The sequence below is a fragment of the Rhopilema esculentum genome, chromosome 8 (genome assembly GCF_057945365.1).
Source record: "Rhopilema esculentum isolate cy_ngs chromosome 8, ASM5794536v1, whole genome shotgun sequence".
In the NCBI taxonomy this organism is placed as follows: Eukaryota; Metazoa; Cnidaria; class Scyphozoa; order Rhizostomeae; family Rhizostomatidae; genus Rhopilema; species Rhopilema esculentum.
This window is the reverse complement of record NC_142822.1, coordinates 10,488,324-10,500,709: the sequence shown is the minus strand read 5'-3', so window position 1 is coordinate 10,500,709 and position 12,386 is coordinate 10,488,324. Positions and strand designations below refer to the sequence as shown.

The following is a 12,386-nucleotide window of genomic DNA, read 5'->3' as shown; positions in this document are numbered from 1 at the left end:
TGACAAGTGGGTGAGCCATCCTTTATTAACCGACAAGTTTGAAAATTCACCGACGAAGCAATCCTAAATAGTAAAAAACCTGTTTGAAATTGGAATTTTTTTCCAAGGGATTGTCACACGTAAGTTCACACGCAACGCTTTCTTTCCCTCCCATAGCTATAGCATTTGTGAAGTAGAAAATTGATTTGTGAAATGTATTTTTAAAGATATGAGCAAACACTTAATCGTTCGTTTTGTATTAAAGTTCGTGTTAAAAAATAGTCACAGGCCTGGGGATGTACTGTTTTACCTTATTGTAGATTTGTTCTTGGAAATGTTAAGGAATCGAGAAACCATTGTGAATATAAAGATCAGGTTGTCTGCAAAGCTTCAGCTTGATAAATATTTCAATAATAATTTCCCGTTGCCCGTTTACAGCGAATAACAATCCTTTTGATTACACTTTATACAGATTGGAACCTTTTTAGATTGTCTCCTTCGTGATAATAAATAAGATGCGGGTAGGAAGTTGTTTATGACTAGCCGATTTAACGTGCTCACACATTCTATAGTTACCAGCTTTTTGAAATGAGGCGAAGGACTAAACAATAAAAAATGTTAGTAGATGTTCGGGTGACGACAGTTAGAGAAAGATCTTTGTATATAATCTATTCAAACACTTTGCATAATAATTTTGATTGCAACGGCATCGTGGACATATCAAAAGCATTTTGATTTTCTATTCGCACTACATATGTTGTAGAATTGATTTCATAGATGGAAGGCTCTGTATGGCTGATTACAATTTTAAACCAGTACTTGATGTCTCAATGTGATTAGTACTTGGCTAAGCAGTTCTGCATAATATGTGTGATTATTATTATTTTATTATTATCTGTTTATTTAAAGTAGGCGTATAAAAATAGCTACAAAATAAAAGCTAATCCAAGCCTACTACAAAGTAAAATCGTACAAGGATCATGCATGAGCCCTTTTCTGTTTCGCCACACATAACGAAGCTGACGGCGTTTTATCTTTCCTAGAAACATTACTAAATCATTCTGAACTTCTTTCCTCTAGTAAAAAGACACCTCATGATAAATGAATAGAATTATTTTATTAATATAGTGAACATGAAGTGCTACTGCGCAATGAGTTTTATTCCCGCTGTTTTTTATTCTCTCATCTGACAGCACAAGGCACTCAGCTCTGTTACTGTGAAGCACCAAAAGCCTTTCAACAAATATCTAGAAGACGTTTTTATACTTTAGAAAAAGGCTAAAACTTGAAAGTATCTGAGGAAATTCTGTTAGAGATTTGCCAATGAGCTTATAAGTAACATCTTTAAAATACTTTTCAAATCAAGAAAATTAGAAATCTGCCCGTTGTCTCAATATCAGTTTATCTCAAATTTAGCGAATTCAACTTCAAGTAGACTTTCCAAATTTTGGTTTGCAACTTAATCGTGATTTAGGCAAGGCAATAATGTTGATGATGAAGCCAAAATACTGGGTACATTGGCATTTTAATTCTACCGCTAACTACCTAAAGATGGAGACATACAACAATCTTTTAGCTGTCATTTTGCTGGTATTTTTTCTAGACTTACCTTTCGGAGTACCTATATTACAAACAAATTGACTTCTTTATCCACATTACACAAAAAACCCTTACACTGCGGCTAAAAACAAATCGAAAATTTTGCAAGGAAGGAAAGTAAGGAAAACACAAGTTTGTAGCTTCTGATATTTTCTGTATGAAGACCGCCATGAATAACATTCGTTCGACTTTGAAAAATGCTGATCAAATAGAATTTCATTCGAGTTAATTTTTACGTGGGATGTTGTAGAATTTTATTTCGCTAGGGGTCCTTATTTTAGCTTATTTGAATTATTCTCATTTGGGTGTCAATTTTCATGCTTCAATTTGGTATTTAAGTCCTTATATGCTTCTTTTATGCCATTGGAAATAATAGAGAAGGAGTTATGTAGTTTGGGCAGTGTGGGTCTCTGACTCAGATGGGTGTATTTAATTGCTTTGGGTCAGGATTATCGTGCTTATTTCGTATGCTGTTTCCACGCTGTTCTCTTCTCCCGTCCCTCCCTCTCCTTTTAATTTGTGTTTCTTCAAATCCTTGTTTATTCTATTGTATTAGGCTAGGGCCTGTTTACATCACGGGATTCATTTCAAAACTCTTGTTATTTTTCGTTTAAGAAAGACAAGGCTATTTATATCTTAGGTATCTAAGGTAGGACTGGTGCATCGGCCTTAGGTGCTGCTGCCCAGAACTTTAAGCTGCATGTACTTGAGCCTATCAAGCTATATTAAAGGTTGGGATTTTGTATGGGTTAGGTGAAGCAGCTTGTGCCGATGCACCAACGGCCTAAGTTGCTTCCTGTGATGAGGGAATGTAGACTCAAGGCCTGTTTTGCTGAGGGATGTGGCTATGTCTTCTTAGGGAGAGTTTTTATTTTAATTAATTCAAGCCAGAACAAGGTAGGTTTTGTAAAATTCGTATTGATCTATACTTACAACGGGACAAGAAATGGGACAAGAAAAGGATCCTCCTCATTTACCCGCCCAATCGCTTTTCAAAAAGTTCAACATAATATTTGACATCTTAGTCAACACTGGGGGCGGGGGAAGATTTAAACTGGAGGAGAAGGAGGTCTAAGCAACCTTCTCAGCTTTGCACTACCGTGTATTTTTTGGACTGAACCTTTTTATAAAAAAGCATTCTTCCAATATTGAAAAGGTTTTAGTTCCTTATAATTTTCGTAAATCAATACCTACTGCTTGCTAAACTACTTCTACAGTATCCTCCCCTCTTATGAGGCTTTATTCGACAAACTTTAATGAAAATATATGGGTTTTTTTAAATTTATCCTTTTTAACTTAAGCAAATCTTACAAAATGCAAGCATTTACACAAATTGATGTTTCAGCACACAAAAAAGGAAAAATGGGTGAAAACTTATCAATTAAAAGGTTTTGGTAAATTAGCTAAAACTTTTCTGATATTACTCCACAGTCCATTTATCTAGGAGGTATTCTTGAGAAAAAGGGCGCTGTTAAGGGATTTTTATAGCGTGAATTTCAAATCTCGGAAAGTCCAAATCTTAGAAAGAGGAAACAAGGAAAGCATATAAATTAAGCATGCAAATTTATGATCTAAATCACATCTTCTATTTCGTAGATTTTAGAATGGAAAATAGCGAAGTACTAAAGGCACGACCAAAATGTCATTTCTGCAGGTTTTCACAAGCGAATTCATTTTGTAATCAACCGGGTCCCTATATCTACTTTTCAGTCACTCTAGTCTTTCCAATATTTGAGGCCATAGGCTGTGTAGCTCAGGCAGTAGGCATAAAAACGGCAGGTCAGCAGGCATACAAACGGTGCCAAATGTGTAGTCAGATTAAAAAACTATTAAGGAACCTTAAAGGCATTCGACACAGTTAGAAGTGGCTTACAGCCACTCGACCACGAGCGGTTGACCAATCAAATTTCGCACAGAGAAAAACACGTGAACAGTTTCCGTCTTTCTGCAAATGGGTGAAATCCTAGAGCAGCGCGCCGTGGTTTCACGTGAGCAGTTTCCAATTCCATTCTTGTGCTCTGATCAATTCGGCCTAAGTTATTTTTGGATTCGCTGTACTTATGCATGTCAAATGCCTTTAAGGTCAAAAAGGGTTCCAAAAATTAGTAACTTCAAGAACTAGGCCATCAGCTAGGTTCCTTATAAAATAAAAAGCGTGTAGTTGGACCCTAGTTGGGCTTCAAGTTAGAATTGTTTGCCCCTCATTGCAAAAACTGATCCAAAATCAAACCCATGGCCTCGATACAATACTAACGATTTCGATGTTGTGCTCAACCATTCCCGCTGCCCTGTCAATGAACATCAATGTAGTACAGAATCAAGACAGTCGCTTAATAAACCGCGTCTTCTCCTGAACCTGTCAAAATTTAGGCCAAATGAAAAAGATTTAAACCTTGTTGTTGTTAAACAAGAATGGAAAAATGTGATTTTACTCACCTTTTCAAGGTTGTCATGAGTTGTCATGTGTTAATGCACAGTTCAAGAATTTTGCTGGAAGACTACAAACACCATTTGCAAATTCTATTTATCACACTACCGTTAAACGCCATCCAGAATTAAAATCGTATTTTCAAGCTTCAGACTCAGCATTATCACAAAACATCCGCGGAGAGCCTCCTCATTTAAGGTATTCTATCAGTTTCTCATGGGACATTTTGCACAAAGAGAACCTCAAACAGAATCCTTCTGGGAAGTACATATGCATTCAATGCATTCGTACCAAACTCCCAAGCGCATGCAATGCGTGCAGCAAAGGCACCAATGTTTTTGACGGTTCTCGAAGTCAACGAGTGAGAAAACAGACAAATATTTGCAATATTGAAAGCATAATAAATCAGTTTTATGTTAGCTAGCACTATCATATTTACATCTTATTTCATAATATTATACAAAATGATTAAATTGTAATAACAAAATTTTACAATTTAACTAATAATCTTTTATTTATTATGTATAATTAAGCAGCTTAACATAAATAAATATTATCAACTATAATGAGAGGTGTAGACTCTGGTTTGATGTAAATTTACGAAACAATTCCGAATGGGGTTTTGAAGGTCGATTAGAAAAGGGTTTATTTAGATGACTCAGAGACTTACGTGAAAAGTATTTTCTCTTCCCTAACCCGAGAGATGATTGCAATGGCATTACGCTTGCATTAATGGTCTTGAAATTGTAGGAAATGTCCTTTTATCATTAAATTATTCCTCCTGACAATTTCCTTTGCATCCACTACTAAATTTTTTTACTTTATTCATCAGGAATTCAGAATGCGAGGAACTAGGTAAATAAACAAGATCGTTCTTCTACAATGTTCTTATTTATGATAAAGATAGGGACAGTGCGGTACGGTGCTCTTCCTGTTGCTTTGCAGCGAATTAAATTGTCGTGCCCATGGCAATGGAATGGCCCATTTAAGGTCTGACAGAATGCCTGGAAGACTATCCATTTTCCACTATGGATAATCAGTTCATGGTTTAACTGATCAACGAAACTTATAAAATGTTAAAACGAATCGAACAAAGTTGCATCATCTTCTGTCACTCCTGTTTGCTGATTCCGAGGCTTGTTATCCTTTTTCTGATTGTAAAACGAGGTTGCCTCTTCTTGTGTTTTCGTGTTAGCAAATTTAAAAGGAGATGTGCCGACAGCATTTGAGTCAGTTTTAAACCTATTATTCGAAAGCCATTGATTATTCTGGGGTTCGTTAAGATACTGCCAAACTGGGCGTTCCCCCAGTTTTAGTTTTTCCTCGTTATGGTATTTCACAGTTCCCATTCCATCAGGTTTATTACTTGCATGAATTGCATTGAAAATTCCTTGGCCATTTTGCCAAAGGATCGGTTGTTGCTGTTGGTTCTGCGTCTGCTTAGCAACTTGAAGCCATGGATTCGGAGAATTCAGGTTTGTAATCGCCGGCCCTTTTCTGTCCTTGTTTTTCAAGTTTACTGCATTTAGTTCTGATTGGATCTGAGAAACTTCTTTGTCACTTTTGTCGTTATTGGACCCGTTTGAAGTACCCGTGATGTTGTTTGTGTCGCTGTTGTTTGTTCCAGTTTTCGTTATTTCAGCCGAAGAGACATTGCTGCCTACATTTGAAGTGCCATTTGAAGTGTCATTATTGTTCATTTTGAGCGTTCCAGTGGAAGTTTCATTGCGTCCGCCAGATGTCACGTTGCCTGTTTTCTCATTCTCGTTGAACAATGCGTCAAGCTCGGCGTCTGTTCCATTCAGCTGTGTGTTGTTCAGGCCAGTGGTGTTTATTCCGCCAAGACTCTCTCCTTCATCTGGCATTTCTGGATTACTCAAATCAATATCACCCCCTTGATAAGGATTGGTGGTTGCCCAATTTTTAGTCTCATTGACTGAAGTTTTATTTGGCGCACGTGTTGTATATTGTGGGGGTGGGGGCAATGTTGGAGCTATCGTTGTCGTCATTTGTGAGAATGGTTCTTTGGTAGCCTTTTCAGTTTGGTTGATCTGGCTTGCTCCAGATGTCGTATTTCCTTCCTGTGGGGCAGTTGCATTCATGCTTGTGTTGCTGGCAATGGTATCTTCATTTAAAGGGTTTTCTGGGTTGTTTTTCAAAGCTTCTGGCTCCTCTGCAGACGGAGATTCAGCTCCAGCCTTTGCGGGGCTTCCCCCACCAACACTCACGTGCTCAATAGAAATATTTGCCGACCTGATTTGATAGTTAATAGACACTGCTGCAGTGCTTGTAGAGGATAATATGCTCCCGTCTGTGAAAAGATAAGGTCGAAAATATTTTACCTTTCTGGTATATTGCTGTCACATTCTTCGCAACTTTTTTCGAAGCTTTCACAGAAATGCTTTGTTAGCTCGAACGTCAAAGATATCTTCAATGCTTTACAATACAATAAAGTGCAAAGCTAATTTCATAATCGGTATGAAGACATTCCTTGCTTTCCATTAGAAAAATAGATTTAGAAGATGGGAGTTGCATTAAACTGTAATTTTTTTATATTCACTTCAAAGTAGAATTTTTGGGATTCGCGAAATTATTGGATAATAGCCGCAAATACTAATGAAGCATCTTAAAAGACAAAGTACATTAATAATAAATAGCGTTGAATGTGGAAGATCAAACTAACCCTGCAATATCCTGTACTGTTTGATAACCTGCTTGTCGTCTGATGATATGACATGAAAGTCGTAACTCCCGTTGTACCTTAATTGCTCTCCATTTCCTTTATTCTGAAGCCTGAAATTCATCCCAATAGGAAGTGGACCTTCGCGAAGAACATACTCGAGAAGTGTGGAGGAGTGTGCCTCGAGCTGGTAGCCGTCCTTTTGATGTTCGCCTCGATCTGGGAATATTATCAAGTCAAATTCTGCGGTGTTTATGAATTTGGCGTTGACATAGCGAATGTTTCCTCTGGAGCTTGGCGCTGCGAAGGAAGATCATTTGGAAATACTCAGAGTGCTCATGTTGTGACCTGTAGTTAAGTTTTATAGAGTAGCAATACACAGAGTGTGTTAACTTTAGGCCATCTTTAAATCCCTCTCACAAACTACAAAACCACTTAGACCCAGCCAAACAACTTAGTTCCAAGTGTTTCAAGCTTCTAAGTTTATCCACGACGAAGATTCAGAACGTGGATTTGATGAATTAACGATAGCTTTTTACGAATCTCCGGACACTTACTCCTCTACTTTTAGTTTATATTTAACCACTTAGTGGTATGAAAATTGGCCCCTTTTAACAAAATCCTGCCATAAAGCAACACCTGTTTCTTTTACTGTAATTCCCTGCTTATCTTTGGACACTATGCAACATACTGTTTTGTCGGTACCAAAGGTTTATTTCGTTTTGGCATTTTCTAACTCTATGACCTCAAGAAACAAAAGAAACGCATAAGAAAATATGAATGCACATTACATTTCCCAGCTTTCTTAGAACGTTGAAACCTTATGATGATGGCGTTTAATGCCTGTTTTAAGGATTCCTTAAAAATCTTTATGTCGTTGTTTCATCAAAGACATAAGAACATCATAAGCATTATGTAATTGTTGTTTATTAGTGGCCAATCTCAGTTTCAAGATAAGCTTCTTGTGGTGGATTTTTACGGCCATCATTTAGTAGCCTTATTGTTATGTTGACATGTCTGGTAGATTCATATTGAAGACTATATGGCATGGCGCAACACACTCGTTTTCGTAGGCTCTGAATCTACGGCAACACACTCTTCAACTAATGATTATATAAGTCTATACTGAAACACTTCACTGACTGAAAGATTTGAATCACGATAGGAACAGTAGAATGATCTGCGGTTCCAGTTGTTTCAAAATGCGGTACACACCTGAGAACGAATATGACAAGTAGATTTTTCCATCCGGAGTGATACTGTCGAAGAGAGCCACTAAATCTGAGGAAAACTCAGCCAAAGTTGATCCCATTTCAGCATTGCATTTGCCAATCATGACATGATTACTGGTTGCTACTGGATTCAACTGAAAGCTGATTGGCTGTGAGTTCTGGCTTCTGATTGGTCCATCTACGAAAAGCATTACGCCATCTTGAGCTGACCATGTTAACAAAACGAAATGCCACTGTCCGTCTTCAAGCTTTGTTGTGGCCTAGTCAATAAAGGAAATATATTCATGTTGCTTTTATCAAATATTAAATCTGCATTATTCAGATACGCAAATTATACGCTAACATATTTACATCTAAAAAATCCGTTAACGGAGTTTTCTAGGCAGTGTTCCCATAACTTCGTGTTCTTACATTATTTGCTTGAACCGTTCCCTGGCCCAATCCATTTACGACAGAGTATGACACGATACATGGTTCCTTTTAAAATGAACCCATTAAATACGGATATGGCAACTCATACGCTGGTGCATAAGACTGGGGTATTGGCAAGGTCATCGGAGCATATTATAGATTGAGGAAGCTAAAACCTTTTTTTTGGGGGGGGGGCTAAACATGCTAGAAACCAATAGCAGGGCAATTTTTGGCGTGATTTTAAATACTTTTTGGAAATTTTTGGGGGCAAAAGCTCCATTTCTGTGGTCCCTGGATATTGGACCTTTAAAGCTAATAATATCCACAGGAATCATTCGTCTCAAAGAAATATTTGAGTTTATAAGTTGAGATCAGCATTGTATCAGACCCGTCAAAAATTCAATTTTCTCCTATTCTCCAAATTCAATTTTTTGCAAATTTTCTCAAATTCGATTTTAATCATATAATAAGTGTCTTTATAATAGGGGAAAGAGGAAGCACTAGAGCCTCTGTTAGCTTCTCCATTCTTCCACTATTTGACTCGCCTCCTTTTAGAGGCTCTGGTACCCAGAGTTCTGGCCACCCTGTGCAAGAACTGCAAACATTCTTTTGGCACAATTTTCCACTGATCAATACAACTATCTTAAAACTTGTATGCAAAAGTACCCGAAGTTAACGGATCATCAACTTAATATTTCTTTCGTAAAACAACTGCAATCCTAAATAAATATGTTGCGAAACAACACCAACAGAATGAAAGTATAATTCACTATCTAGCCCCCCTTATTCTTCACTTCTCCATTTAAAACGGGCAGTACACATTTTTTATAGCAGAGATACCCCCTTTAAGCAGGGGTGGACATTACCATTTACCGAGAACCCTGCTGAAACCATACTGATAGCAAGCCTTACCCTCCAAAACCGCTTTTTGTCAGCAACTTCACCGTAAAGCTCTCCGTTCTTTAGATAAAGTGAGACGCCTTGGCCATTGAAGCCCCCGGAGTCAAACAAAAACTGGGGTGATTGGGAGACAGAAGCATTTCCACTGAGCTTGACACGCATTGCTACAGACAGGCCATTGGTGCATTTGTCGGGCTGGGCTATGCAGCTACCTATTAAATAGTAAAATCAAAACTTGAGGATACACGGAGAAATGAAAAAAATAATTAACTTTCGTACTTTTTTGCACGATACTCCTCAAAGTATAAACGTCGGATTTTGACTAGTGATAACTATCTTGTGAGTTTTGGCCCTACCTTCAAATCGATACTGAAGACCTATTGGGAAAAATCATTTCGTAACCTTACCACAAAATATAAATCATTCAATCATAGAAATCATAGAAAATCTAGAAAAAATCGCGCACGAGTGAAATGTTCTGAGTATTGTTGTAATGGGCCTAGTTTGCCATTAATAACTTTAGTGTATCTCGTTCTTGAGTTTCGTACTCTGTTGCTAACTAACACGGATTACATTATACTAATATGATAATTTATGCTTAACTACATAAAAAATAGAATACGGGTGTTAGCTAGAACATACCAGTCAGTTCTCCAGCATCAAGCCACGTGGTTTTGCCATCGAAGTGAAGGCTAAAATTGTCATTCATAACATCACCGTGAATGTCCAATGGGGGTACTACCGGAACTTTCTTGTTGTAGGTATAGCGAAGGGGCCAAAGATATGACGGGGTTATTACGCTTTTAACTCCTACAAGAAAGAACAGTCTATTTTACTGAGCTGGATTTCAAAGAATTACCCATATAAAACGAACATCCCAACATAATGAACAAAACATCTGGTCCCTTTATTAAAAGAACGAACTCCATTGATTTAAAATATTAAATTGGGTGTTTTAACTAGGTTTGCCTTTCCTTAATATATTAAGTATAGTAAACAATAAGGACAAACCAAGAAATATATAGTGTAAATAATCTTATTGTTGGACATTATACAGCAAAGTTTAGTTAGACCCCCCCCCCCCCATCCCATTTCCTCGAAAAAGTGTTCTGCTTACAGAAGATAGACGCCTCTTCGGCTGTCAGGAGAAAAGCGCCAAATATGAAAGTTTTTGCGAATTTGGCATCAAAATCTAATATTATAAATTATGAATTTTTCTTTCAAGTGAAGATCATAAGGATTACATAACTATTTCAGAAACTATCTAAAACATAGGGAAGCGATTCTTTCTAATAAAAAATCTTTAACAGGAGTAAGTCAAATGAGAAAATAAATTCATTCGGGCAGAGCGGTGATGACGAATGCCTTTTGAAAGTTCATTCCCCTGAAATGACAAATTGACAAACACAGACAATAGGTGTTAAACAAACACGGAATTTTAAAAACCTTAAAAACGATTTAATGCCTCACTTTTCTAGGCAGACGTGAAAAATAGGCTTATTTTAACAATGTTCTGAATGGAAAAGGATCTTTTCAAGAATTAGTTTTTAAACTGCTAAAATAGAGCTTGTGAAGTAAAAAACAAATATTAGGCTACTGGGTGAAGCAAAGACAGGAGTCAAAAGCTTTAAGATTTTCTTTAAAAAGGACATCGTGAAATCTTATATCAAAAATTTGAAAAATCAAAAACGGTTTAGCGACGAAAATAGCTAGGCGGATAAAAAGTATATTTTGCATTAAAAATTGTTCGTTAGGACGAATTCCTTTATTGGTATGGATTTTTATAAAATTTATTCACTTAGCATTGTAATATCTTTTTGCATTTCGTAAAAAGTTTGTTTTATATATTAGCAAGTGATTGATAATTTCAATGTCTTTTTTGTCTAAGCAGGCAACTCGACAAATAAAATTTCATTGTGTTTGATGAGCTCGGAAAACACCCAACAAATTTCCTGGCTTAGATCGAGGGCGTTTCTCAACAGCATGGTGGTATATTATAGAAAATAACAAAAGAAAGAATAACAGAAATGATCTATGTTCAATTACCTGCGACTTCTAGCCAATGCAGAGCAAAAAATATCAGCAGATTGAAAAAGACCATGATCTTTTGCCTTGAAACACCAGAAAGGTCAGCACTGCAATAAGAAGACTTGCATACGACTTCTATAGCCTATGCAATATTAGTTTTAAGCAAAACTTCAAGTCGACATCTAATGTAGTACATAAAGTCCAGTTTTTGGTTTCGTATGGAATCAAATGAAATGGGATTATCTCATCTACAAAGAATTCGAGCAAATTTCGAGCGCGATCGGGCTTATAGGCATGACTAGTCAAACCGGTTTCGCCCCTCGAAAACGCATTACGGTGCGGCATGCAAGCGCAGTTTCGCCACGCATCCTGGCGGTGTTTAGGTGCTCAATGAATGCTGGTTCACACAAAAAAGTCTTTCTTAAACGATGTTTTATATGTATTTTAGACACTGGCTTGGTGAAAAACGACGAAAATGAGCTTCGAGGATATGATTCAAGAGATATTCATAGTCGTAAGAGCCAGATGACTGGTGGAGCATCAGCCCCCTCACATAGACGCAAACCAGTCTCACTCAAGCAACTTTTCACATAGGTTTTGCCAAAATCTTTCTAATTTTAAATCTGGACGTAAAAATGTGTGTATGGTGAAGGGAGCATTTCTTTGGCACAGGGCTGATACAGAATAGATATTTCTAATCTTCTTTTTGGTTTTTCCTTTCGCAAATATCACCTGTAGGAAAGAATTTCAGCAGAAAAAGATTGCTGAGCTTTTTCGTTGTGGATGTTTGTTCAAAAAAATTAAATTTATATTAAAAAAGGGTTTATTTTTAATTTTCAATATTGAATTGCGATTGGGGTAATTTGTTTTTATAAGAGCTTCTGTAAGTGGAAGACCCTTAAAAATCAGCATTGCTGAAGGACTACTCTCCTTAACATTTGAAATGAAATGAAATCAAATGAATAAGGCTGGTTAAAATCCATTTACCCAATTATTACCAGTTATTTATATAAACAAGTGAAAGGAACTTTGCCAAGAACCAATTCATAACCTGATAATATCTTGAACAAAAATTGCAGTTCGGCTATCCGTAAATTTTACAAAATTTTGCATTGAAGAAGCTAATAAT

The 12,386-nt window shown here is 36.9% G+C and overlaps 1 protein-coding gene across 1 annotated transcript; it reads right to left on the bottom strand.

Annotated features, from left to right (window-relative positions):
• Window positions 1-53: 53 nt before the first annotated feature.
• On the bottom strand, window positions 54-12,185 carry LOC135694489 (uncharacterized). Its single transcript, XM_065213261.2, has 6 exons — window positions 11,276-12,185; window positions 9,872-10,039; window positions 9,242-9,441; window positions 7,902-8,178; window positions 6,690-6,986; window positions 54-6,317 (listed from the first exon to the last, which is right to left on the bottom strand). Exons 1-6 carry the CDS (start codon window positions 11,328-11,330, stop codon window positions 5,083-5,085), a joined length of 2,232 nt encoding a protein of 743 aa, XP_065069333.2. The 5' UTR covers window positions 11,331-12,185; the 3' UTR covers window positions 54-5,082.
• Window positions 12,186-12,386: the final 201 nt, after the last annotated feature.

Coding starts and splice junctions, on each gene's coding strand:
- LOC135694489 (XM_065213261.2), bottom strand. CDS start 11,330: ATGGTCTTTTTCAATCTGCTGATATTTTTTGCTCTGCATTGGCTAGAA. Junction 10,040..11,275: donor GCATTGGCTAGAAGTCGCAG/GTAATTGAACAT, acceptor TCTTTCTTGTAG/GAGTTAAAAGCGTAATAACC. Junction 9,442..9,871: donor TGATGCTGGAGAACTGACTG/GTATGTTCTAGC, acceptor ACTATTTAATAG/GTAGCTGCATAGCCCAGCCC.